This window comes from Pteropus vampyrus, unplaced genomic scaffold (genome assembly GCF_000151845.1).
Source record: "Pteropus vampyrus isolate Shadow unplaced genomic scaffold, Pvam_2.0 Scaffold145, whole genome shotgun sequence".
Taxonomy (NCBI): domain Eukaryota; kingdom Metazoa; phylum Chordata; class Mammalia; order Chiroptera; family Pteropodidae; genus Pteropus; species Pteropus vampyrus.
In genome coordinates, this window is record NW_011888926.1 from 1,889,446 (window position 1) to 1,917,298 (window position 27,853).

Sequence of the window (27,853 nt, forward strand, 5' to 3'; positions counted from 1 at the left end):
CGGGCGGGGCGGGTGGGCAGGTACCTCACAGAGGAAAGTGAAGATGCCCTGGTGCTCCTTGAGGAGCTTGGCGATGGTGAGGCTGCCGCGCTTGACGCCCCCCAGCGGGTCAAAGAGCAGGTCACGGTTGAGGGTGCCCTTCCGCTCCTCCGTCCACACGTCGATCTCCTCCTGATGGTAGGCGAAGGTGCAGTTATCCCCGTACTTACAGTCCTGCTTGTTAATCATGTCTGCAAAGAGGCAACAGGATACACGTTCTGCCAGGCGGGACGGCAGCCCGCAGCGCCCCCGCGACCACTGCTGTGGCGTGGGGTGGGCAGCAGCCACGGGTGGGGCCTGGGCTCATCTCCCACACCAGGGGGGGTGGCCTGCTGACCAAGGGGACTTGGGAGGAGAAGTGCGACGGAACCCCTGCCAGGCCAGACCCCCTTTATCTCGACACCTGGGTGGTGGTGGGATGGGGACTGGCATCTTCATCTGCAAAGCTTGGCCCTCGGCTGGCTCCACCACCGTATGGAAAAATGCCACTGCTGAGGGCCTGGGCTTTGGAGTCTGGCTGACTGGACCGGGACTCTGTTATCCCAAACCTCAGCTGTCTGCCCATAAAAGGTAAACACTGGATTCTTATGAAATTAAGCAAGATAATAACTAAAATTCGGGGGGCCAGGTAGTTGGGAAGGCCGAAGGCTCGCGGCCTGGAGGGGGAACTGTTCTTCCTTCTTTCTCCCTCCACTACTCTAAGTCTGCCTGCCCCAGCCCTCGGGTTGCAGGCACAGGAGGGCGAGCGGCTGGGTGCATGGAGATCACCAGAGACTGCGCCCTGCGCCGTAATCAGCTCTGAACCCAGGGGGAGCCTGGGTGCAGGTACTGCTTGAAGGAGCAGCAGCGGACAACCAAGTTCACAGGCAGATCGTGTACAAAGGGGTCAGGGTTCAGCATGTTTGGGAAATGGTTAGGGCACTTGTAGATTTTGGATTTCATCCACACTGGGCAGGGCGTGCTGCCAGAGACCTTTGAGTCCAGAAATGACATGTCCTTAAGATCCTGCAGGGAGGACAGTGAGCTGGTTTGGAAAGCCCAGGTGGGCCACTGCCATGGAGCCTGGGGAGGGCTCCCCAAGCCCGTTTCCTCACCTAGAGTTGCCGTGAGGATGCGTGATGGTGCATACAAAAGGGCGACACTATAAAACGCTTAACAATATTGTGACTGTCATTATTGCCATGGAGAATGTACCAAGACAGTGGATGGAGAATGGAAGGAAACAGATAAGGGACCTGGTAACTGTCCATTAAATGCTGACCAAGTTGACAGGAGCCACCCCTGTCAAAGTTAAAAGTTATTGTGACGACAATAACTTTTAACAGCTAACACGTATCAAGCCCTTACTATGTGCCAGTCCCAAATGCTTTACATGGATTCTGTCCACATCCTTCTGACAGCCCTGTGGGACCCTGCAGCGCTGACAAAAGCTAGCTCTCTGGGTACTGTCTGACTCTCACCCTTGGGAGTACAGGCCGCCAGCTCCCGTGTCACTTCTCAATGTTCCCACCTGTCTGTGGAGCTGGTCAGAGTGGGAGACGCTCGTTTTGATGTGGCATTTGTCCTCAATAGACCACACCTGTCCAGTCTACCTGCCTACCTGCGATGCAGAGCGGAGCAGCAGCCTGGCAGAAGAGCAAGGCTCTGGCTATGTGGCCGCCCCTGCCGCAGCCCACCCACCTTTGCACAGGTAGTAAGAGCCCACGAAGCTGGTCTTGGTGGGCCGGGGCCGGATCCGCTTCCAGGTCTGGTCCTCCGAGCTGCGGAGCCGGCCAAGCAGGATGTCACGCTTGCATTTGTGCTCAAGGCCCTCTCGGTAGGTGTAGTCACCCGCTCTGGGGCCTGTGGGTGCAGAGGGAACAGGGACTATGATTCCAGAAGCAGAACTGAAGGGTGATGGCTGATGGGCTCAGGCAGTGGGAATCAGCACCCCAGCCTAAAATCCTACCTCCTTCACCTGGGCCTCCCACCATACCTCTCTCTGCCATATTCTCCCTGGAGATGGGGGCCCGGATTGAGGGGAGGGCCCTCAAGGAGCCCCTTCTCACACCCGCCCCCTCTCTACCACCACCCCGACTCTCTAGTGAGCCAGGGCCAGAAAGAGTGCAGACCCCACAAGTGCCAACCCCTTTCTTTTCCCGCACGGAATGGCTTCGCCCTGATTCATCCTCCCTCTCCTGCTGCTTCTCTCCCTGGCCCTCTCGAATATCCTGACCAAGGGTCTCCTCTCCCCAAACAATGGGGTGGGGGGACCCCCTCAAAGACACAAAGAAAAAATGGCCTTTGTGGAGACCCCATGTGATCTGGCTGTCAGCGCCAACTTCTGGGGCCTTAGTCGGCTCCCCCAGTACCAGGGCAGCGGGCACGTGGCTTGGGGAGGCAGTCTAAGGTCCATGCAAAGAACTTCATCATGGGCAAGGCATCCAACAAGACGGCACCCTGCTCCCCATCCCCACAGGTCCATGGGCGCTCTGGTGGGATGACCCAGACGTGCTGGGGCGAGGAGTGTGGGGAACAGCAACGAGCTGTGTGTGTGTTTTTGCAGCAGCCAGCTGGACTCTGCACCCCACGGCCAGGTACCGGGCTCTGGGCTGTGGGCAGGCCGCCACACTGGCCGGCAGCACCGGCAGGTCCCCCCCACTCCCTGTCTTCCAGTCTTTCTAGCACTTCTGAAAGCCCCCAAACCCATGTTATATCTCTGTTGGCTCTAAATGCCTGGAGAGATTCCTGTTTCCTGTACTCATCTCTGACTGGCACGCTAGGATTCTGTCATTCTGGGATTCTACGCCCATAGATGCCCGGCATCTCTGGGCAGAGGGGTGGAGTACGAAGGCGGGACATTACCTGTTTTGGGGTAGCAGAGCTGGCAGGCCTGCTTGAACTCATGGGTGGCAGCCAAGGGATTCTTGATGAGCAAGGCGGTATTGGGCATGGAGGGCTCTGGCTGTGACAGGAGGAAGTTGGCCATCTTGGGCGCTGGACGATGGCTGGAGCCACTGGGGCCAGCCCGGGCACTGGAGGTGGGGGGCTCTATGACCCCCCACATACCACCCTAGAGCAGAACTGTAGCCCAAGATCCTCCCACTTCCTCTACCCTCCCAGCAGGGAGCTCCTTGTAATATGGTCCATGAATCCAGAACATAAGGACCGGACCGACCTAGTGGGAGTGCATAAGGTGACAGTGATCTTGGCCCAGACCGTTCCTTGAGTGAAAGCCCAACATGAAAGCAGAGAAACAGGACTTTGTCCACCCACAGCCTCCATCTCCCAAGGCCACGTGGCATCAACACGTGGGTTAGAAGGCAAGACCCAGAGAGGTTTGGCGACTTTCCTGGGGCCACACAGCAGGCATCCAGGCTGAGGCCTGAGTTCAGACTGCCCAACTCCAGGCCGAGGGCTTGCCTGCACTCAGAACCTGGCCGAGTACCGAGACCAGAGATGCTAACCCCGGAGAAGTTACTTAGCCCCTCTGAGCCTCGATGTGCTCTTCCGTCAGACCCCAGGGCCCTCTGCTCACCCTCCCTGCACAGAGCTTGGTTCGGAAGGGCTAGGCGAGACCATCTCTGGTCGGTCTGCTGAGGGGGCCCCTCCTTGGGGGCTGTAGCCCCTTGTCCCAGGCAGAGGGCTCACTCCACTCTGGAGCCCACAACCACTTGCCCTCCACCCCCAAGGAGGGCATGAGATGCTGGGTCACTGATCCTCGCCAAGTCACTCACCGAGGGGGCTGGTTTCTGAGTACTGCTTAGGGGACGATGGTCCTGTGAGTTGGCATCTTCTGGGCAAGGAGAAGACACGGGGGATCATTGCCCTGCTCTAAAGGGAATGAGGGGCCCTCCAAGGAATTTTTCCTCAATATTTCCAACCCGGAGGAGCCACCCATTGGTTCTGATCCCTTAACTCTACCCCCAAGGCCACTGCCAGGGACAGAGGCTAGCCTGAGCATGTCCACCCACATCTACATCTTCTGTCCCTCTACTGTCCCCAGAAGAAAATCAAAGCTCCTCAACTTGGATGACAGGTCCTCTGAGACCAGCTTAGGCCTCCAAGGCCTCCAACCCGCCCTCCTGACTGGGTGATTACTCTGCTCATCTGCCAGTCCCTCCCTCCCTCCCTCGCAGGCCTGTGTCCTGCTGGTTGTACTGCTCCCTCTGCTGGCAGATGACCTTCTTCGAGACCCCACTTAGCCATCACCCCTTCCAGGAAGTCTGCCTTGGCCCTGAGGCTGAGTGAAGCCCCCGCTGAATTCCCTTGAGCCACAAGTGCCCAGGGCTAGGTCTGACTGTGGAAAGCCAGTCTCACAAAGGCCCAAACAGACCTGTATCCTCACTAGGCCAGTGGCACCCAGCTCAGAGTGGTGCCAAAGCCCATGGCTTTGCATCCCTTCCCCCAGCCTCAGGATCATTCCTGTGGGACCCCACCAGCCTGGCGACCCCGGGGCCCTGGGAGGCTGGGCAGACAGCACCAGACTGCAGGTCTGGGGCCCTGGACTATCTCAGTGCTGTGTGTGATCTTTAACAAGACACCAGGCCCTCAGGCCTCAGCCTCACACTGTGCCCAGTGCTGCAGGAGACACAGCAACTCAGAAGATGTGGCCTTGGGCTGTAACAGGTGCACGGACCTGGGCTTTGGCAAAACAGAGCTGTAATTCTCAACTCCCGTATCTGGAGAGGGGACGGCACTTTGAGAACTGTCAAGGGGGTGGGGGGTGACTGTGCCCAGCCAGGCCTCACCCATGAAGGAGCTGGGCTTGTCCAGGGAGCCCCGGGTCGGCCCGAAGCTGTCCAGGGCGTCCAGTCGGGTCTCGGAGTACGGCAGCAGGTCCAGGGAGTCCAGCGCGGAGCCTGGGGGGTCGAGGGCATCCAGCACAGAAGCAGCCAGCTTCTTGGAGGGGTCCATGACGAGGCCAAAAGAGGCAGGGGGCAGTGGGCTGGAGACAGGGATAGAGCCGCCCACCACAGGCGGCAGCAGCGGGGTCCCGCCGGGGAACACGGGTATCAGCTGGGGCAACTCGCTGGGCACACCGCTGCCAGGCAGGCCGCCCTGGACCAGAGACTGCAAGGTGGAGAACAGAGGGGGGGGTCGAAGGAGATCGCGACTGCCCAGGCCTGGGCACAGTCGGGCACTGCAGGGGCCCCGACCCCTCTACGCTCCAGCCCTGGCCTTGCCCCTCTCTTCCGGCTGCACGTTCTGTAGCTTCATTTCAATCCCAAGCAGGTCTCTTTCCCTCCCAAGGCCTCAGTTTCCCCACAGGTGACATGGAGATGGGGCCTTCCCTCTGCCTGTCATGGGATGTGAGGACGCATGTGATGGGGTCCTAGGCGGGAGAGGGGTTCAGAGGTACAGGAGGGCAGCAGCATGGCTCACCAGTGAGTCCAGGAGGCTGTCCAGTTCAGGACCAAAGACGTCCCCGTCGGAGAAGTCGTCCAGGCCCTCGGTGCTGGGGAGGGCCCTGCTGCTGCTGTCCAGGGGGGCCAGCAAGTCCAGAACGTGAGGGAAGAGGGGCATCGTGGGGGGAGAGGGGAGCGGGGCTGGGGAGCCTCGCAGGTCCACGTAGCAGTCTGTAAAGGGGGGTGGGCTCAGTAGCTGCAGGGGGTCCTGCTTGCTCCAAGTGGGGAAGGTTTCCGGGCCCGGGGGTCCTCGCCTAGCCCTCCCCTCCTTCCTCCAGCTCCTGCTGGGAACCTGCCTGTGCCGCTGGCCTGGCCCCACTGGCGGAGGCTCGGTCTTGGTGGAGGAAGGCCACACAGGGCGGGAGAGGGTCCTTCAGTCCCACAGTGAGTCCCTGATGGGCCTGGCTCAGTCCCTACATGTCCTGCCTCTGGCGTAAGCAGTACTTCTGTAAGGGGCACTTTTAAAATGACGCTTTCTGGAAGCCATCGAGGAGGAGAAGGGGAAGACGGCTTTGAGAGAGGCAGACTCCCAGCTGGGGCAGCTGGCCTGGCGTGGAGGACGTGGGGCCAGTGCTACCCCACTGTGAGGCAGCCCCCACCCTCCCAGGCTGAAGGGGAGGCCTTTCCAGAACCCACTATTTGCTTTCATGCTTCAGGGAGTCCCCAGGGCAGGGAGCCCTCAGGAGCCCGTATCTGCAGAGGTGGAGCTTGACTCGCCTGACCTCCCAGGGGTCTTGGGGAGTTGGGGCTGAGCCCTCCCCAGGACCCCATCTCCACCTGTCCCCTCACATCATGCACACTACCTGTTTCGATGTCATCTATGGACCCCAATCCATTGGAAGTTCCCTGTGGAGAAAGACATGGCGAGTCAGGCAGAAGCAGGCTGCGTAGGCCACGGTGCCCACCACCCAAAATGTCACCTGGGCCCAAGTAACTATTGCTGATATTAACCATAGGGCTGGACCAGCTGGGCTGGGAGGCAGGAGTGTAGGGTCAGACAGCCTTCCATCTGCCCCCCATGCTGGAGAAGCGCCCTTGGGAGAAGGGTACATACAACCTCTGAGCCTCAGTTTCCTCAGCCGTCACAGGACAGGGTGCATATCCTGGGGAGGCTGCAGAGGGTTTTACTGAGCCCTCCACACACCATCCAGGAACCGACAGTTAGCAGCTCAAAGACCAGAGTACCACACCCTGAATCACCAGAGTCCCCTTCTCCAGGACAGCCCCAGGCTGAAGCAGCACGAGTGGGACCCCACTTCTGAGGGGAAGCCTGGCAGAGCTCGCTCTTCCTCATCCTCTCTGGACCTGTTTCCTTCTGTTTAAAGGGAGGACAACACAGCCACCACCTCCTAGGACTGTCACGGGGATGAAATCACTTGACGTTCATACGGAGCTGACAACACTGCCTGGCGTACAGGAAGCGCTTTATGTGTTCGATAAATGTGTAACATAAAACTTTAAGTCCATGCCCTCAGAGGGCCGGCCTGGGTGAACTGGGTGCTCTCGTTCCCCAGCCTCCATGTTCCATGCCCACAGATGCGCCCGGTTCACCACCACCTCCAAGCCGCGACCTGTCATCCCTCAAGCCTGGCATGGCCTCCCCTTCTGAGAGTCCTGCACAGTCAAGCGGAAGTCCTCCTTCCCTGGTGAGGCCCTAGGTGACCCCATCTCCTCTGTGCTCCCGCAGAAGGTAGCAGGGGGACCAGGACCTCACTGCGGGCCATCCCCACCCACGTAGCACAGCGACGGACAGAGCAGCAGGATTAACCAGGCCCCTGCCGCGCGCTAGGCCTGGGCCGGCACTGCGCGCCCAGTCAAGATCAACTTGAGCCCTTGGTCCAGGCGCCCTGGGAGGTGTTGTCCCCTGGCACAGGGGCGATGTCAGTCCAGAGATGCTGTCATCCCCTCGGCCGCCTGCACAGAGTGCCTCCTTCTCGCACAGAGCCCATTCCTGGGCACATGGCAAACGCGTGCGGTTCAGCCTCCCGGGGTATGTCTGTCCAACACAGACAAGGGGCACAAACCAAGGCCACCACGCTGGATGACAGCTGCTGCTCTTACAGTCAGTATATGAAACAGTTGAGGGGAAAAAGATGCCAGATGAACATCTCTCAGAGCAGCTGTGCTTCCCTGTGCTCAGCGCGGCCACAGCCCCCCCGGGGCAGAAGCCTTCTCAGTCCCCTGCCCACCAGGTACCTGGCCCGTCTCTCCAGGTTCACCGCTCCCTGCCCTTTTTTGCTGCTACTGACACCCACTTAGCAACAGAAGTTTATCGAGCACCTCCTCTCTGGCAGGTGCGGTGCTGGGAGCCTTCGCATGTCACCTACGACGGTCCTACAGCCACCACAGATGGCAGGTCCCAGCACCTGAGAGGTGGGGGGCCACCCCTGATAAGAGACACACTCAGGCTCTGAACCGACACACATGTAGCTGCGGAGCCCAGACTTTTCTGAGCCCCAGCGTGGAGAAACCGGTCCCGGGGTCCAGGCATGTACTTCCTTCTCCTCTCTCAGCCTTTGCTCGAGCTGTCTCCCCGACCTTGAGTGCTGCTCCCTCCTCTCCACCTGCCTGAATCCTGCTACCCAGCGGTGAAGTCCTCTCCAAGCACGGCTGCCTCAGGCTCCATCTGCTCCTAGAACTCAAAGCCCTCCCTGCACCTTGCTCGTCATGCTGCCACGAGGCAGCTCTGGCACAGAGACTGTGCCTGCAGGGCCTGCCCAACTCCCAAGCCATAAGCAGCTCTTCGCAGTGTGGTCTCCGCCACGAGCGCACACGACGAACGACTGACTGGCTGAGTGAACAGGACCTCCACGCTGGAGAGTCCCGCAGGCATCCCAGCAGGCAGGCTCACCCCAGTGCCTGTGCAAAACTTCCTGACGGTCAGGGGATCTGGCTCTGTGTGCGTGTGTGAGTGCGTGCGTGTGCGTGCGTGCGCATGCACCATGCTAGCACATTGAGGCAGGATCTGACCTGGTCTTCTCCACCATGGAGTCCGCTCTGCCTGAACTTCTCCCAGACCCCCATTTCTGTGACCGGCCCTGGCCTCTCTGCACGTGGTGGGGGCCCAAGTATGGCTGCAGGGATGGTTCACTGGTACAGCAAGCATGGCACCATCTGTGGTCCCCTGGCTGCAGACTCAGTGTACACCGAGAGCTGGTTTGTAACCAGAAACGATCGGACTAGTGATCACCTGCCATGGACTGGGAGCTTGTTGAGGGCAGGGACCACACTTGTTTGGTTCACCACATACCCAGCCCCAAGCTCAGTGCCTGGCACACACTGGGCAAACTCATGCAAGTCACAATCCTAACTTGCACCTGTTTCTCCTTTGTCATAAGACATTAATAGTACCTCCCTCAAGGCATTGTTGTGAAGTTATTTATGACTGTTCATTCATTCATTCATTCACTCACTGCTTATGGTCTGAATGTCTGTCTGTTCCCTCGAAATTCACATGTTGAAATTGTAATCCCCAAGGTGATGGTATTTGGAGGTATGGACTTTGGGGGTGACTAGGTCATGAAAGTGAAGCCCTCATGAATGGGATTAGAGACCCCAGAGAAATCCCTTTCCTCTCTGCCCCCATGAGGTTACAACTAGATGGCCCCATCTGTAAATCAGGAAGCAGGTCCTCACTAGATATCAAATCTGCAAGTGCCTTGATCTTGAACTTTCCACTCTCCAGAACTGTGAGATAAAGACTTTTTCTTTAAAAGTCACCCAGTCTATGGCATTTTGCTATAGCAGCATGACTAGACTAACAATCGCTTATTTATTTATTTTATTTTTGAGAACCCAGTATGTGACCGGCTAATAGTTTCTGGTTACAAACCACGATGTGTGCTACACAGGCAGAGCCACATCTGCCTCCCCTATAGTCTGAGAGGGTCCCAAAGGCAAGGACACACCTAATTTGACTCTGGCCCAGTGGCCAGCCCAGAGGCAAGAAGGGGTTGCTGAGTGAATGAATGAAAGTACTGGAACTCTCTGGAGGGAGGGAAGCCTGCTGCTGTCGTGCTGTGTGACACTGGCCAAGTCCCCAGTGCACTCTGTGCCTCAGTCGCCCCTTATGTACAAGGAGGCAGGACACCAGCTCCATCGGCACTCTTACAGCCGGCTCCTCATCTTCCAGAAAGCCTCGAAGTCCACTGAGCAGTTCTTATGCGGTAAGCAGTGGGGCAGTCGCATACGTACCGGGCCCTGCCGCCACCCCCAGGACAAGGCATAGGTGGTCTGGTCCCAACTGCCTTTGTTTCTACTTCTTTACCTCCAACCTTCTTGCTGCCACTGTTTTCTTTCTCAGGAGTCTGTGAGTAAGGCTACCACTGACGGTCCCCTACAGGGACCATTCCCACCAGCAGCAGCCATGGCCTGTCCCCATGCTTTGCTCCTATGGTCACAAGAGTCACCTCATGAGAGGTGGAGAGCTGGGCATCCCAGAGCTGTCCTCACGAGCCCGACTCAGGCCCAGGCTGTCACCCCATCTTCCCAGGGCAGGTGCCTGGCTTACAGTGGTGGGGACAAGGAGAGACTGAACCCAACCCTTCAGCCTGAAGCCTCTGCACCTGCTACCTGAGATCATTCATACCGCAGAGAGAGAATTCAAAGCTCTCACAATGGATGAACCACAAGAGGTTGTTTCTGGGGGCGAGGAGGAAGGCTTGGAGTTCTGGCCCCATCCTACCTGATCTGCCATGCCAGCCGCTGTGCCGTTACTGAGCAGAGAAAAGGTTTCCAATTCCTGTCAGAGATAGAAGAAAGGTGGGAAGAGATGGAGATTCTGGAAAGATGCTCAGGGTCCCTTCAGTCAGGGTAGCAAAGGAAACAGAACAGGCAGTGGGCTCTGTAGTGCCCTCCAAGGCTCCGGGTCTCCGGGCTGGCCGGGGGTCACCTGCACTGAGTCAGATTTGGGTTTTCTTCCTGCAACCATGATCTGAACAGAAAGCTTCCATGCACATGCCCCTGCCACGTGCCAGGCACTGCTCCAGCACCATCACATTCCCACGAGCCCCCGAGATGGGCATAGTGATCCCACATTCCAGGTGTCGAAAACAAGGTGGAGCGAGAGCTCAGTTACTCAAGGTCACAACAGAGATTCTGGAGCCATATCTTTTCCTACGTGCAGCTTCCAGGCAAAATGCAGGTGCCAGGTGAACATACCTGGATTTGAATGATCCAAACAGATATCAACATTTCAAATATGCATCATACAGGGCTTATTTGAGAAGCTAAGGCTGAAGGACACCAGTGTCAACACAGGCCATCTCCCTGGTACCGAAGTCGGCCAGGGCAAGGGAGGGAGCAGGTTTTAACAGCTGGTGTGTAAGGTGAGCTGGAAGTTTTGGCTGTTCTTTCCTTTCCCAAAAGCTTCTGAAAGTCATTCCAGGGCTTTCAGCCAAAGGGAGGGAAGATTACCTGCTGTCACTTCCCTCTGTGATGGCCTGGCTGTGGCCACCCTCATTAAAGGCACCTGGTCCCCTCTTTAGATTGCCCCATCTCCACCCCGGCCCACCCCCAGCACCCAGAGCCCACCTACCTGGGGCCTCTTATATGCTTTCCGAACTCGCAGCCCAAGCTTCTGAGCCAGCTCCTGTCCAAGCTGAGTTACACTTTCATCCTGGGAAGGCAAGACACAGGGTGGAGTGCGTTAGTCTGCCTGGTTCACGAAGCCGTGCTGTGGATAGCTGTGCAGCCCTGCAAGGGGGCCTGCCGTCACCCCATGTTATAGATAAGTGGGGCCCCAGGAGGGGACACTGGCTGCCCAAGCCACACGGCTACAGGGTGGTGGGGCTGGGACCAGAAACCCATGCTTCTGGCTTTCCCTCCCTGTGGGGAGGGGAAAGGAATGGTTTTTGGTCATCTTCATATTATCTTTTTATTTCCACAACTCAGCAAGTCACAGTGCCACTGTGGAAGGCTGGAATGTGCCCTGGACCACGCCGCCCTCTCCCCAGGCTACTCCCTAGAGGGAGTGCGCCTCGTCAGTCTGATGTGTTTCCCTACAGATCTTTTCTAGGAATTTACAGACGTGCATCTGGACCTATAACGGATGTTTAGTTTTGCTCTGCGCGAGTTTTCCTTCTTTTTTTTTACAGAACTAGGATCATATTATACCTGTTTTTCTTCAACTTGCTTCTTTCATCAAACAATATCTGATAATTCTCTGTGAGTCAGGGATTATGCACAGGCCCAAAAGAGGAGGACGTGTTAGAATGTGCCTGGCCCATGGTTAGAGCTCAGTAACAGCACCCAGCATGCCTTCCTTGCTCCAAGTCCATATTACTGCACTTGTACCATGTGCCAGACACAAGTGAGGGGCCAGCAACACCTCCGTCACAGGGCCCAGGTCGTGGAGGCGCCAGTCGTGTGGGAGAGACCAATTAATAAACAAAGAAACGGGGACTGTGGTCTGGGTAGCAAAGGGCAACAGGGATGTTGGGACATCCTGTGCACTTGTCCACCTCACTGACGAGCTCCTGGAGCCCAGCGCCAGGGCCCGGGTCATCTATGGCCCCGGTGCCCAGCACAGAGCAGGGCTCGGTATTTGCCAACAACGACTGGAAAACGGGGAATCTCCCCCTTAGGTCCGAAGTCCTTGTCTGGGTACTTTCCTCAAGCAAGTCACCAGCCCTCACTGGGTGGTCCGGTGGGTAAGTCCGCCTGCCCTCCCAGGAGTAGGGGGCCATGACAGCAGGACGTGGGCCTGCCGCAAATGCCAGAAAACGCAGTTCAGATCGAGGACAATTATCACAAGAAAGGTTCTCATGGGGAACTAAGCTGAGTTGGGGAAGAAAGAATAATAAAAAGCAGAATAACAGTGAATGTGTTCTGAACACTGTGTCTGGCCACTGTACCACCTGCCTTGTCAGCCCTATGATGACAGTATATGATCACTCCCACTTCACAGGGTCTAAACCAAGGTTCAGAGAGAATAAGCCTTGTGTCCAAGGTCACACAGCTGGTAGATGGCAATCCCAAGATTAGGACCCAAACCCAGGCCAACTCTCTGGCACCGGCGTCCTTGACCATCGTGCACATGAGTTCCTACTTGAGCCCCACCTCCTCCAGGGAGTCCTCTGGGATCTTGACCACTCTCGAGGGCTCTCATCCCTCCCTGGGCAGCAACTACCTATCCCCAAGCCTTTTCACACTCATTATTTCAGGGGTAAAGAAGGATGGGCACTTCGTAGATGTGAAGCTCATGTGCAGAGAAGGGAAGTGCTTTGTCCAAGGTCTATGGTGGAGCCGGGCCGAGCCCCCAAGACTGTTTCCATTTACCTCCTAGTGGACTATGACTCCCTGAAAGGTACAGATCACTGCATGGGCACTCAGTAAATACTTGTTAAACAGATGAATACGTGTGGGGCTGGGGGGTACGTCCAGCTGTGAGTGGCCTAAGCAAGCTATTTGTCATGTCCCATCATCTCTTCCCCAAATGACAGCCTGGATATCAGGACCCCATGCACGTGGCACCCCTCTTAGTCCTCACTGCAACCTGGCACTCAGTGTTGAGGCTGATTGTGCCGGTTCTAGAATCATACCTCCTGGGTTCAAATCTTAGCTCTGTCGCCCCCTAGCTGTGATGTGGGGAAAAGTTCCTTTCCTCTGTCATCTTCAAAAGGGTAATTGTAGCTGCCTCAGAGGGTTGTTCACATAGTGTGAACAGGTGAGTTCACATAGTGTATCTTTAGCGATGCCTGGCACACAATCAGAGCTTAGTGTTAAGTCAGTATCTGCAACTGCATGTCACAGAGGAGGAAGCCGAGATTCAGAAAGATGTGGTAGCTTGGCCCAAGTGTGGGCGGGCACAGAGGCGGGAGCCTGACCCCACCCCCGCGTGGACGCAGGGCCGCACTCACGTGGGGCAGGGCGAGGGAGCAGCGGCTGCTGCACTCATACGCCTCCTTGTGGCGCCCCAGCTCGTTGAGGGCACGTGCCTTGCGGAACAGCGCCCGGATGTTCTCGCCGTCCAGGCTCAGCGCCTTCTCGCTGTCCTCCAGCGCCTTCTCATACAGCCCCTGCCAGAGAGGAACAGGTGGCCTGGTGGTCAGCACCTGTTACCCGCCCTCCCCCAGGCATCCTGCCCCCACCCCGTCCCACTGAAGACCAGCCACCCTTCCCTGCAGAGGTGGAAGATGAGGGAGGACCAGGCTCAGGGAGGGGGCTCCAAAAAACAGCTCTGGCGTTCACACTCTGGTCAAGGGCATCCGTGTGTCCAGCTGAAGGGGCTGCCAATGGACCCCGGCAGGTCACTGAAGGGGAGGGGCCTTCACATTCTACAGTGATGAGCCCGGTCACCCAGACACGTCTATTTCATAGCTGTCTTCAGTTCAGGACACCACGGACTGAGAGTGATACAGGCACCTCCGAGAGGAAGCGAAATCGTGAAGGCGGCCCACGTACAGAACATGGTGGGAGCCGGCATCTGGTAGGCTCACGTATCCGGAACATCCACTGTGGGCTGCAGAGGTGTCACTGGAGCCTCTACAGAGCCCACAGCACAGCCTCCCACAGGATCTGGCGGGTGACTGAGTCAGGGAGCGAGCAGGGCAGGGAAGAGGGGAGCAGGGCAGGGAAGAGGGGTGGGCCGGAGCCCTGAGGAAGAGAGGAGGAGACTGAGTGTGGAGAAAGTGAGGTGTGACGGGAGGGGAGGAGCCCAGGAGGAAGGAGCGAGGGAGGCCGGAGGTTTGCGGCAAGAGGCAGCCTGATGAGAGTAGCGGTCCTCAACCCTGACTGCCCACGGACTCCTGCCAACGGCCAGGCCACCCCAGGATTCTAACTGAATCTATCTGGGGTAGGACTTAGGCACAAGTCTTACTTAAAAAAATTTTTTTATTATGTATTAGTACTTCAAAAGCTCTCAGGGTGAATCGGTTGTACAGCAGAGTTGACAGCCAAGGGTATAGACGGTGAGACTCAGATAGGACGACACGGAAGACCCAGCCTTGCAGAGGCTCCTCAGGGTGTGGGCCTAGCTCGGCTGGGCATCTGGGCAAAGCAGTGACTGGGATGGGGGAGGAAGGCAGGGTGCAAAGCTCACCATGGTGAAGTAGCAGGCGGCCCTGTTGACATGTAGCTTGCACAGCAGCTCCTGGGGCAGGGACACCTGGTCGGAGGCGGCGTAGTCGGCCACGTTCAGCCCCTCCATGTACTGCACCAGGGCCTGCTTGGAGTCCTTCTCCCGGAACAGGTCATTGCCCTCGGCAAACAGGTTCTGCACCAGCTTGAGCAGAAAGGCCTGTGGGGGCAGGGCACAGAGGGAGCTCAGGGGGCCTTCTCCACCCAGCCCCGGCCCTAGCACCTGGGCCCCATCCCCGCCTCTCCTGGACACCCCTGCCCTTCTCCTTCCCCCAGCCTGACAGCTGACACTCACCTCATATTCTTCTTGCTTTAGGGGTAGTGTCGACCTAGCAGGAAGAGAGGGACATGAGGCCTGGGTAAGCCCAGGGGTGCCAGCCACATGGAGGCCCAGGAGCCAGAGCTGCAGGCCAGAGGTCATATTTGCAGTGGACACCTCCAGCTCAGACTTCAGATGTCACCTTGTGGATTGGGGTGAGGGGGCAGACAGCAGTCCTTTCTCCCTAAATCAATCAACACCATCTGGCCTTCCATTTCTGATGAAAGAAAGCCTTGCGTTTGACCCAGGGCCTGGCAGCCCGGCTTTCTCTGGAGCAGGTGCTAAGAGAGAGGGGCCCAGCCCCAGCTCCAGCTCGTCAGCTGTCCTCCGGGAATAACCACTCCTCGCCAAACCAAACCAAACCTGCAACTGCAGGCCCACAGACTGCACCAAAGGTTCACTTCAGGTCTCCTCCTGTCCCTGCCCACAAAACACACATGACCCCAACTGATGCCAGGCGCACTCAGAGACTGTCGCCCCCTCACGCCAGACTCAACGAAGTAGATGGGGTCTTGGGCATCCAATCCTCTCCTGTGGCCAAAGAAACACCAGCTGAGGAAAGTGTCAGCCCAGCGGAACTGAGGCACATCTGTCAGGCTGAACGGCTGAGCTGGAAAGGAAGCCAGGGTTTGTCTCCTGGTCCCTCATGTCACAGAGGGGAAAACAGATACTCAGAGAGGGGTAGTGACTTGCCCAAGATCACACAGCGAGTCAGCACTAGAGCCAGGGCCACAGTGCAGGGCCGGAGCTCCTTCCACTGCCCAGGGCTGCCACCAACACCTGGGCAGAAAGAGCTGCCCAGGAGAGTGAGTGAGAAGCGGTGAGAGGACGGGCCAGGTAGGAGGTGTCCCCGATGGCGACAGTGGGGCTCCCGATCCCACACTCTCACTGGCCTCCCCACCGTCAGAGACCGGGGCCCATCCCTCCTCCCCATTCTGCCCTAGCATCGGCCTCCTTTTCAACAGGTCATGCCCTGCCCTAGAGGTCACCTCGTCCTGGGGTTTAAGGCCCTCCATGAGCCAGCGCCGACCCACCTGTCCAAATCACTTTATGGTTCCGACAGTGCTCTGTGCCCAGAGGTGCCTACTAAATGTTTGCTAAGCACACAAAGCCTGTACGTGGGAAAACAGTCATTTTACAAGGAGCAGGTCCTACTGTGTTCTCCTGCGCAGCGGTCCCTTAGGAGGCCAACATACGGGTCCCCAGAGGCTGTCCTATTGCTAAAGCTCACAATTCCCCTGCGGAAAGGAGGAGGGGGACACAGCTACCATTTACCCCCAGCACGACGACCTGTCAGGGACAGGGCACTGCCTGCGTTTCGCGGGCACGGAGACTGCCCAGGAAGCAGGGGAAGCAGGGCACAGGCTCAGAGGGCCAGCGCCACAGAATCGGTGAGTTCGGCTGAAGCCAGAATTCTCACAAGACAGTGTTCTCAGGGTTCACCCTGTTCACCAGACTGGCCTCTGAATAAACTCTGAGCACTTCCCCCAGTGGAGGGCGTCCACGAATGGAAGAAGACAGGCCGCCATGAAGAGAGAGTAGCGGGCCACAGCTCTGCCCGCCAGGCCTGAGCCGGGAACGGCGGCCGCTGACGAAGGAGAGAGTGTATTGTCTCAACATGAACACGAGTTCTGTGAGAGCCATGCGGACACCATGTGTGAAAAGGGACCCAGCGTGTGGTGATGAGGCAGGTCGCCTTTTACAGGTCTAAGTGAGACGACCGAATTGGGGCATTTCCATGGGGGTATGCGGGTGCAAGTCCCAGTTTTACGGGGAGTCCCATTTAAGGAAAAGAACGTGGACTTGCTAGGGAGCCTTCCAGGACAGCAGAAGGGACCCGTGCGAGGGAAGGGCCCCAAAGCTTACACTTCATTCACGTCGTGTTGAACAGGTCCGTGAGGATCTACTTAAGGAAGGTTTTTTTTGAAAAAGGTAGTACAAATATTTTGTGTGTCAAGAAAAATAAATAAATAAATAAATAAAAACATGGCCTGTGGGTATTGGGGAGCATGTAAAGGAAAGAAATGTGGTTTTGGAGTCAGCCAGACCGGGCTGAGAATCCCATCACTTAACAGCTGTGTGACCTTCAATGCGTTCCTTATCTGAACCTCAGCCTTCTCTGCAGAGTACAGGTAAGACCACCTACTGTGCTGGGCTGTTGTGAAGATTAAAAAGATGATGGCGTGAAGGGCCCAGCACAGAGTCTGAAAGGCATGTTCACCGAGCAAAGACGATGGACTGACGACAAGATGCACACAGGCGAGCAAGAGAACTAACGAGCATCTATGGGCGGGGAGGATAAAATCATACACCAGACGAGACCGAAAGGTAACCAGGGTCAGGCAGAGTGTGTGCGTGTGGGGTTCATGGCTCACACGCGGGGTTCACAGATCCACCCCCTGGATTCCTGCATGCTGACCCCTTCCTAGCACATCCCACCTCTGCCCTGCCCAACACACACAGGAGCCTGACCAGCAAAGGCTCAGGGAGCAAGAAAAAGGGCAGGAGAGGGCCCGGCCTGCCCTGGCGCATACTCACTGAATGAACTGCAGCCCCTTCTCGATGTCGGCCTTCCGTCTCTGCCTCTCCATCAGTCTCTGGGGAAGAGAACCGTGCATCGGTCAGTCAGCCGGGGCCACTGGCCGTCTGCTCCCCAACTGTGCACTCTCTCTCACGTCCACGCTCATCCCATTTCACAGGTGCAGAGGGGAGTCACTGAGGGTGGTGACCTGTCTCAGGGTCTCCAAAGACCGTCTGAACCAGGGCACACAGCTCCTGCCCTCACGCCCACGTCCCACTGAACTCTGAGTCTGTACGGGTGCCCTCGATGGGCAAGGGGCTGCATGGAGGCCACCTGCCATTTTCCACACATGGCTTGGGCTGCAGTGCTGCACAGGACACGCTCGGATTCAAGGGAAAAATCTTGTTTTACAATCAAACTCAATCTGGGGAGAAGAGACGTAGGAAATGCAGAATGATGCCAATGATTATACCTTAATGTAGCACTACGTACTGTGCCAGGTACTCTCCATAAGGATCTTATTGAATCTCCCAACAGCACAGTGAGGAAGGTGTCATTCTGTCCCCATTGTACCGAGAAGTAGCTGAGGCTCAGGGAGCCCCCACCATGATCTGGCATGCAGCTGAGGCAGGATTTAAACCGGGGCCACCCTCCTTGTACGCCCCCGGCAGCCTCTCCACTGAGCCCTACATGCACCATCTCCATAAATGGTAGTAAAAGAAATAGATGAATGAATATCAACTAATCCAACTCAGACTTTATATAGACAAGAATGAATAAATGTTGAATAAGGAAATGAGAATAACTGACACTGAGAGACATTAATAATCAGGTAATGACATTAACGTTTGCCGAGTGGTTACCATGTGCCAAGGGCTGTCACGATGGCTTTAGATGTAATACCTTCCGTAACCCTTAGCTCCCGCACAACCCTGTGAGGGAGGGACTGCTATCATTCCCGTTTTGCAGAGGAAAGGGAGGCACAGAAGAGTTAAGAGACTTGCCCAAGGTCACACGGCTGGTACATGGCGGAGCTGGGATGCAAACCCCGGCAGCCTGGCCCCAGAGCCCACACACGTCACCACCGTGCTTACTGTCGCCCGTGAAACAATCAGACCCGACCCCAGCACCCCTCAGCCTGTCATCGGGCTCAAGTCTCCCTGACCCCCAAAGCGATTCCCTCCCCGATCCCGAATCCCCTTCTGACCCCCGCACGACCTCTCCTCTCCCTTTCTTGGTCAGGTTTCGTGAAAGGACTGTCTCCACTGTCTCCACATCTTCACCTTGCGCTCCACTCCGCCGCTCACGGCCACCCCGCTCCCGCTCCACCTCTGGTGCTTGCCAAGGGTTCCCCCCACACCAGGGACCTGCTGGGTGCTGAATCCCGTAGAGGGACAGTTTTTCACTCGCCTTTTCTGGGACTCCGGCGGCACCTGCCGGGTCCTCGCGCCTCTCTGATGGTTCCCACTCCATCTGTTTGGGGGTCCTCCTCCTCTGCCCAGGTCTCAAGACCAACGTGCCCGCGCTTCCATTTCAGGGACAATGCTCCTGCTCTCCTCACTCCACACCATCTCCCCAGATGAGCTCTTGCATTTCATGATCTCGTGAGTCATGTCAATGACTCACAAATCCGTCCCTCCCACCAGGCTCACCCCCTCCCCAATATTTCAGATTCACCTTCGGAGCAGTGCTATCTGGATGTCCAACACCCAGGCTGCTTATGACCTCCCTGCCTTTCCTAACCCTAGGCCATCTCCTAGTCATCCTTTAAGACCCAGCTCGGATGCCGCCGTGTCCAGAAGGTGCTCCCTGGTGCCCAACCCCAGCTTGGTTGAGTGCTCCTCCAACTCAACATGTGTCAAACTTAACTCAGCAGCTTCTCCCTAAACCTGCCCCCTCTCATCCCCAACTCTAGTCATGGCTCCCACTGCCATCCTGTTCTCAGTCAGTCTCCAACTCTTTCCACCTTTACCCCCGAAATATTTCTCCTCTCTGCAGCTCCTCCCACCACCTCCACAACCATGGCAACCTCTGATGCCCTCCTCATCTCTTGCCAACAGCCTTCATTGAGTCCCCTCCAGTCTAGTGCCATGCGGTCAAGGATATCTGTCTAACACACGTGTCACTCCCCTGCTCAAAACCCTTCTGGGTGTGCATGCGCACACATGCAAATGAATGCAGGTTTGTTTGTTTGTTTAAAAAAGCTGAAATCCGGATTAACTCTGTAGTCTACTAATGCACCAATACCAATTTTCTGGTTTTGACAAGATACAATGACTACATGTCACCATCAGGGGAAGCTGAGTGAAGGGAACTCTGTACTGTATTTTGCAACTTCCTGTGAGTAAAGTAAACAAAACCTTCCATGACATCCACTACCAGGAGGACAGATGCCAGGCTGCTCATCTCAGGCGCGGAGCCCCGCAGGGAATGGCCTCCCCTCCAGCCCCAAGGCCCAGCCTGGACTGTTACTCTCTGGCAATGTCAGACCATCGGCTTCCCATTCAAGCTGCCCGCTCTGTGTGGGACAACTTTCGCGCCCCTGCTTCCTCCCCACTGGCCAGTGCCCGGTGCTTCCGGAAAGCTCAGTGGGGTGGCTCCTCTCTCAGGAAGCCTGCTCTTCCCCAAACCCCACTCGAGCGCAGCACCCAAGCTCAGCACACACAGTCCCTGCACTTATCCTAGTTAACTGAAGGTAGGTGCTTATGTCCCATCTCTCCCTCAACTATGAGCTCCTTGAAGGCAGTAGCTGCATCTGATTCACCTCCGGCCAGCACAGAGAAGCTGGGCTCAGGAACCTATTCTGAGGAAGTGGAGCCTCACGAATCCTAGAATAACAGTGTACAAGCTGATTTCAGTCCTCGTTTATTAAACATTTTCTCCTACTAGTTACTGTTCTAGGAGCTTTATATATAATACTCAATCTTCACAACATCCCATAAGAAAGTACTATTACCACCCTCATTTTACAGGTGAGGAAACCAAGGCACAAGTTGGTGAAGTAACCTGCCAGAGTTAGTAAGGGAGCTGGGATTGGGACCCGGGCAGTTGGACTCTGGAGCTCACCCACTTACCTCCCAATCCAATGGGGCTCCTCCCCACCCCCACCCCCACAGAATGCCTCCAGCCTCATCGCACACCTGGCACTCACCTGCCCCAGGTTTCATGAAAGAGCAGCAGTCTCTGCAGACTGCAGACCCGCCAGACACAAACGTTACCTGAAGTTACGTCATCTGCAAAGATTCCTGGCACTTCTGACTCACCAGCCCCCAATGGCTTACTCAGAGACCAGGAAAGGTTTGATTTTACTGTCCCCAAACTCAACGGACAGTGTTCCGGGTCTGCACTGATCCCTTCCCCACAGCCCTCATGTGCCCTGCCTGTCCCCTGAGGCCCCTCTGCTCCCAGGTGGGGAAAGGTCCCCGTTCATTCCTGGAGATCACCTACCGGGTTTCAACCACCTTCTATGGCAGGGGTTTGAACCTGGGGCCCACGGAGAGAATTCAGGGGCCCATGAACTTGGATGGGAAAGCATTTACGAGTGTTTTTCACTGACCACTAACTGACATTTAGCCTTCCTTTCAATCGCGAATGAACGCAGACGATGCAGCTCAGCAGTGTCAGCGCCAGAAATCGCCACTTTCCCGGTCGCATTTCAGCTGCTGCGGACATAGCAAAACAGTGTTCGCGTTCATTGCCACTTTGAAATGATGGTAGTTGCATTAGACCCACTGGTAGGGCTTGTTTTTGGTGCACTGATACCAAAAGCACAGCTACCGTTCAAGAGAATTGGTTTCCCCTGTAATCTTGTGTATTTTATGTTCAAGGTATTTAAAAACAGCATCCGAGACGGCTCCCCCAGGCTCCCCCAGGCTCCCCCAGGCTGCCGGAAGGGTCTGCGGTGCATTCCGTTCTAAGGAGTCATGTTTCTATCCCTACGATAATCTCGAAAGTGTTATTATCCCCACTTTCTAAAGAAAAGCAAGGCCTGAAAACAATAAAGTCCTTGTTAAAAAATAGGAAGGCCTGGCAGGTCTGTGACTTGCCCAAGGCAACGCAGCGGCTGAGGGAAAGCTGGAGTTTCCAGCACCGCCCCAGGCTCCGGCAGGAACCATCTGTCAAGGAACGACAATGAAACGCCCTGGCAACTTGCACTTTGTTGACTTTTAACGGTCACTCTGAACAGAAACCAAAGTTCAGAAAATGTTACCAGTGCCCGACTCCACCATACACCAAACAGAGTCGGCAGCCGCGGCCATCCTCCTCCGCCCACAGCGTTCTCATTACAGAGCTTTAGCTTTCACAATTTTGTCTTACTTTCCCAACAACCCGGAGGGCATACTGCACAGAAAGGACAGAAACCCGCATCTCTGTCTCTGGGGGCCAGTCCTACCCTGTCACTAGTGGCCAGCTCTGGTGCTCAAGCGAGATGTTTAAACCACCTTTTTTTTTTTTTTTTTTTAAATAGAAAAGTAAAAGCAGCTCATCGTACGACCCTTGGGAACTATGGGCAAGAATAACAAGACAAAACAGAAAACACCCGGAGCTCCACAGCTCAGAGTGACCGCTTAACATCATGGAGTGTTTTCTTCCTTCTGAGCACTGAGAAGCCGCCGCTCCGGCTTGTGGGAGCTCAGGCATCTCTGTGGCTGTACCGCCTGGGCATCAAGTTTTGGGGGCCGCTCTGCCTGCTTCTCTGCCTGAAGACAAGGAGGCAGGATGGGCCGGTGCAAGGAGCCAGGAGGTGTGCAGGCGGCCAGACCTGGGCTCCGGGCCCAGCGCTGTCCCACGCTAGCTTTTGGGGTCTCTCTCTGAGCCTCGGTTTCATCATTTGCCAGATGCAGCTAATGATACCCACCTTGCAAGATTATTTTGCAGATTTCCGTAGTGTGCCCCCACCCCCACCCCGAGGTGGTCCGAAATTTGTTTCTGCTAAACTGGATGCTCTTAGAGAACACCCAACAACTCACAAAATTAGTCTATAAATAATTTTCAGTCAACACGGATTTCTTTTCAGTTTCTGTCTAGGCCACTCTTTCTTTTTTTTTTTTTTTTTTGGCAAAGGCTGTTCTGGAATATCCTGCTACTATTATTTATTCGACAATTAACTACAGAGCACCTTCATGTACAAGGGGCTCTGCCAGATGCTGGGGAAACAAGGTTAGCAAAGTCCCTGCACTTGTGGAGCTCGTGTCCCAGGCGTGAGAAGACAAACAGGTCCCTGTTAAATGCATGAGTCAAGTGAAGATATAGATAAGAGTGAGGAAGAAACTAAAAATAGCAAATGTGGCAGGCAGTAATGGGGGGTGGTCTGGGAGCTCAGAGAAGGCCCTTCGGAGGAGGTGACATTTAAGAGATCAAAGAAGGAGCCAGCCATGGGCACATGGAAGGCGGGTAAGAGTCCATTCGGCACAGGGCGCAGCAAAGGAAATGGCCCTGACATGGGAATGAGCTCGGAATGTTCGAGGAAGAGACAGAAGGCCAGCGTGACTGCCACGCTGAAGTGAAGATGGGCCAAGTAGGAAGCAAGGTGCGATGCGCAGGCTGAGGCCGGTTGGAGGGTGACGCGTAGGCCACACTAGAGAACCAGCAGTGTCCTGTGTGTGTCACGAAACCACTGGGAGGTTTTCAGCAGAGGAGTGACAGGGTCTCATTTAAATCTTGAGGTCCCTTTAGCTGCTTGTACTGAGGATGGGTGATAAGGGGGGAAGCTGGAAGGTCAGCTAGCAGACTACTGCAGCAGTCCAGACCTGGGTCAAGGTGAGCAGGGGAGATGATTCCGGAATGTTCTGGAGGTTATTAAACGCTCATGGCAACCACAACCTTGCCCTAGGAAGACACCGAGTGGTCGTAGTAGCTTTCACAGTTCCTTCGTTTGAGACACGCAGCAAACCTGAGGCAGACGGGACTGAATCGGCAAGACCATTTCACAGAACAGGAGGCCGAGGCCAAGACTGATGCAATGATGGTGTCCCAGATCACACAGCTAGCGTGTGCTGGGGCTGGGAATGAAACTCAGGACTTTGGACTTCCTGTCCTGCCCTGCTCTGCCTGCAGACGGACAGAGCATGACATGGAATGCTGTGGAGAACATGAGCACAGATGAACCTCTGAAAATTCAAGGGTCACAGCCTTGACCTCCACTACAGCCCTCACAGGAAGTGCTCAAGGGCCGCTCGACGGCTAACCCCAGCACTTGGTCTCAGGGAATCTGATACGCTGTTCCCTTTCCAAGTCACAGTGTGGACAGGATAGGAAGAGCTGGAGGGTGGGTGATCCCTTAGTGTTCTTCCTCTGAAAAACAGGGACGTCTCTTACCTCGAAAGACTGTCATGAGGATTAATGAGAGACTGTGGGCCAAAGCATGATACAAATGTTAGATAATTAGGAATTCCAGACAGAGAGGAAAAGAGCTTCATGGAGACTGAAATAACTTGAAGGCGTCTTTCCTGCATGGTGGCTAAGACCTCGGGCTCGGGAGCCTAATGCGCCTGGCTTCCGCTGACCCCGTCCTCGACCACAGTGTGTCATCTTGGAGCCTCAGTCTCCTCATCTGCAAAACGGGGCTACTGATAATCATTCCTGACTCAACAAGTTGTTAAGGGGATTCGATAAGAGAAGGCACACGAAGTGCCAGGATGATGCTGGCACATGGCAGCATTAAATATGTGGTGGCTGCTGTCACTATTGCCACTGTTACCATCAAGCCAGTGTCTCAGCCTCTGACGTGGGGCTCAGGAGTTGCTGCTGACCTGCAGCTGGTTGTAGACGGGTTCCGAATCTGAAATGCTGCTGCCCCTTCACAGTCTGATGGAGAAAAGGTGCTGACGCACCTGCAAAAGCCATCGGGACGTTCACAAAGACACAGACTGACCAAGGAAAATAAAGAAGGGGGAGGCAGCCCGGTAGCTGGCGACGACAGAGAAAGGAAAACGAGCCCATTTTCTATGGGTCATTAAATGTGATGAAAGGAGCTGGCTTCTGTGGAGGCTCCTGGGAGCTGACACAGAGCTGTCACTTCATCAACCCAGGCTGAGGCTCCAGCTTCAGGCTGCAGCCTGACTTCCTCGGAGGACACCTCTACCTTCTGCCGTCTAAAGTCCAGCCCCATCAGTTACCTCTCCTCCCTCCCAGTCATGCCTAAGCCCACAACGGCCCACTCAAGAGCCAGACTCCCTGGGTCTGTTCTCTAGCTCTGCCTCTTACACAATATCACTTAACCTCTCTGTGCCAGTTCCTTCGCCTGTAAAATGGGGATAATTATAGTGCCTGCTTATAGGCTGTTATAAAGATTAAATAAGGTAATTTAGGAAAAAGCACAACAGGGCCTGACCACTAGGTAATTGCTGAATGAGTGTTTGTTAAATTATTAAAACAATACAAACACCTCTAGTTCCTCTCATCTGAGTCTCCTGTCCCCATTCCCGGGCACTGGGTTTCTCCCACAGGTTACCATTAGACATCATCGAATCTCAGGATTCGTTTTCAGAAAGGAAAGCTCAGGCCCAGAGAAGCCAAGGGACCTTGGTGGCAGAGCCTGACTTGAACCCAAACTCACACCTGCCACCTATACTGTGGCTGTAGCAAAGGCTCTTCCTGTTCCTTCTTTACACAGCCCTGCCTTTGTCCTTCTTAGTGCATTTCCTTAGAATGCCCTCTGGCCTTTCTGAAGCCATCTTCCAAATGTTCAAAGGGCACACCTCCCTCCTCTCCAGTGGGGCCTAATTCACTTTGACAACACAATGGCTGTACATGTCTTCTAGGCACCTCCACTGGGGCCTGGGGCACATGGAGTGAATCAGACCCAGTTCCTGTCCCTGGGCAGCTCAGGTTAGTCATCCATATCTTTTTCCTGTCCAAGCTACAAGGTATTGAGCCAGGCACCCAGCAGTAAGGAAGGGAACTGAGATTAGATCTCCACGCTCAGGGCCCAGCATCCTTCCAACACCATTCTGCCTCCTCCAGTCACAGCTTCCAGAACTCTGAGAGTACTTCCACTGGGCCAGGCTCCCTCCCAACCCGCTCCCCCCCGCCCCCACCACGAGGGCCCGGGTTATAGGGCTATTTTAGTAAAGCTCCCTGGCTTTGAAAAGCCTGCTGACCTCCTAGCTTAAGCCCCCATCCCTGTTTCATTTGCCAGTTCAGATCATTCTAGTCCCTGTTCTTGTCTACCTATCTGAGATGGTCCAAGTCTGACATCCATTCCAAGGCAACACACTCAACAGTCCCCTGGGCCTGGGTGCAAATCTAGCTGGGTGAACTTGGGTTAGCTACATACATCCTGTGTTCCTCAGTTTCTTCAACTGTGAAATGGAAATAACACCCGCCCCTCATAGAGCCACTGTAAGAATTAGAGAGAATGCACGTCAACCTCCCAGCACAGAGGCAACCACGGCGAACCCAGAATTCCTTCCAATTCTCCACCCCAGCCAAGCCGCCCCATTCTTTCAAGGTCAATCTCCACTTCCTGGAGGAAGGCTTCCCTAACTTGTCCAGGTTCCCCTGAGAGCTCTCTCTTCTCTCCACCCCCACTGCACTCGCCCCAGCATTGAGCATTTCCTTGCTCTCTCATCAGGTCACTAGAGTCCACCTTCTCTTTCCAGCCAGAGTCAATGGACAACTCAACCTTAAGCCTGCCCTGTGGCATCTCACCACGGTCACAAGAGGCTCCTGAAAAGTAACTTGGCTAATGTAGCCCAGGACTCTGGGAAAGGGTGACATTTGGAGTCAAAAAACCAGGTGGGAGCTTAGCTCTGCTATGTGACTTTCCAGGGAGATATTCAATTCTCAAAGCCTCAAGTTGCTCATCTGGAAAATGAGGATTGAAAAATGTCTACCTGACATGGTTGCTATGGAGGACAGATGAGCCAGCATACGGGAAAGCCCTTTTGTTATAAATTTAAAAGTTCTATTTCAAGGATTATTATTTTCAGATTCTCAAATCCAAACCTACTGATGCCTCAATTCTCCTATACCTGAGACTCACGAGACTAGTTCATCCCACAGAGCTTCTTAGCCCCAAATCCCCCAAAACCCACATGAACTGCCCATCCTAAACTAAAAGCCAACAGCCTAGGACCCACAGCATCCGTGGAACACAAATCTTTCCCAACTCTGGGACAATAAAATCTCTCCCATCCTCAGATTTCATCCCTCCTCCACAGGTTTCTCCTTCCCGGTTGAAGACACCCCACACCTCAAACCTGCTCCACTGTGCCTCGGCCTGGCCTCATTCCTAGCTCGCAGTCCGATTTTATGGGAAATGAAAATGGAGAAAGAAGACGGGGTGGGAATGGACGTGTATATGGAGCCGGGAGGGTGAGTCTTGGTAGTAAAACTGAAGACTGCGCTGGAATTTTGTGTCCAACACTTGCTAAATGTACTATAATTATCGCATTTGTGTGAAAATTCAAGGATCTGCATTCTGCTATTTTCACAGACTTGATAAATTACAGGCGCTGAAGAAAACGTTAAGAAGCTGGGGTTCAAAGCCTCGTGGTACTTAGGAACCAAAGTCCCAGTGAGCAACCCCCAAGAAACGAAATCCCTGACAAAGCTGCTGTGGGCCCCCAACCCCAACTCCGGGCCCAGCCCCCTACCCCACGCCCCAGCCATACTCTTCCCCACTAATGCCATGTTGGCGCCGCAGCCCTCAGGGTTTACATATCACTGAATCGTTTCTACATGACTTTTTCCCCCTGGGAAATTGCTTTGTCTCTGTGAAAGACCCCCAAACCAGGCACCTTATCAACATCCAAGCCAGGTGGATTTTAAAGGAAAAGGGGTAAAGGGTGGGAGCACTCCCGGAGGGGGTCCCAGAGGCCCGCCGAGGACGAAAGGAGGGTCAGGGGCCGGCGTCGGCAGCTCCCGGGTACCCATCTCCTGGGGACGCCCCCCTCCAAAGCACTGGAGCCATCCCCCGCAGCCTCCTTGAGCTCCGAGACCCGCGACCAGACCCTCGCAGGCCTCGGAGCTCAGGGACTGATCGCGCGACCGGAAATGCCCCCCCCCCGTCCAGACCGCGCCCCCCTTTCCTGCCGCCCCCTCCCCCTGGGCCCGGCCGCAGGCCCAGGATCCCCGGGCTCGCGTGGCCGCTGCAGCCGGCAGGGACAGCCTATCGGCGGCCACCGTCCTCGGCCCTCGCTGCGGTCTCTCAGACTCCCGACACTGCGGGACCAAGGCGCAGACAAAAGGCAGGGGTGCGCTGCCAGCCCCCTAGGCTTCCCCCGCGGGGGCCGGCGAAGCATCTGCGCACCCCAAAGCTCCAGACGCCGAGGCGAGAGCCCCCCACGGAAGAATATTCCCAGGCACCCACCCTGGGAGCTGCAGGGGCGTCCAAATCACCCAACAGCAGGTGCCCCCGGCCGCACGATAACTTTGAAACTTTGGGGCAGGGCACGGGGACCGGGAGGGAGAGCCCCCAAATGGGAGGAAATGGGGATCTGGGGACCTTGCTTTATCTCTGCCAGATGCACTTTCCAGATGGCCCCGCGCAGCCCCGGCCTGGCC

General features: G+C 55.7%; 1 protein-coding gene across 7 annotated transcripts in view; it reads right to left on the reverse strand.

Annotated features, from left to right (window-relative positions):
- ZC3H7B (zinc finger CCCH-type containing 7B) overlaps window positions 1-27,853 on the reverse strand; it is a 39,909-nt gene that overhangs the window by 11,169 nt on the left and 887 nt on the right. For 2 of the 7 annotated variants that reach the window (XM_023535914.1, XM_023535916.1), the window contains exons 2-15: window positions 17,362-17,420; window positions 14,800-14,833; window positions 14,467-14,664; window positions 13,286-13,444; window positions 10,963-11,043; window positions 10,111-10,167; window positions 6,230-6,272; window positions 5,723-5,902; window positions 5,404-5,597; window positions 4,770-5,091; window positions 3,756-3,814; window positions 2,884-2,983; window positions 1,720-1,881; window positions 25-230 (exon numbers count right to left, since the gene is read on the reverse strand). In XM_023535914.1, coding sequence (XP_023391682.1) covers window positions 25-230; window positions 1,720-1,881; window positions 2,884-2,983; window positions 3,756-3,814; window positions 4,770-5,091; window positions 5,404-5,597; window positions 5,723-5,902; window positions 6,230-6,272; window positions 10,111-10,167; window positions 10,963-11,043; window positions 13,286-13,444; window positions 14,467-14,664; window positions 14,800-14,833; window positions 17,362-17,414 — 1,848 coding nt within the window. In that variant the 5' untranslated portion in view covers window positions 17,415-17,420. Of the gene's footprint in view, window positions 1-24; window positions 231-1,719; window positions 1,882-2,883; window positions 2,984-3,755; window positions 3,815-4,769; window positions 5,092-5,403; window positions 5,598-5,722; window positions 5,903-6,229; window positions 6,273-10,110; window positions 10,168-10,962; window positions 11,044-13,285; window positions 13,445-14,466; window positions 14,665-14,799; window positions 14,834-17,361; window positions 17,426-20,900; window positions 20,921-26,561; window positions 26,573-26,689; window positions 26,696-27,853 lie in introns of those variants that run through there. The other 5 variants (XM_011369052.2, XM_011369051.2, XM_023535917.1 and 2 more) reach the window with 5 other exon arrangements.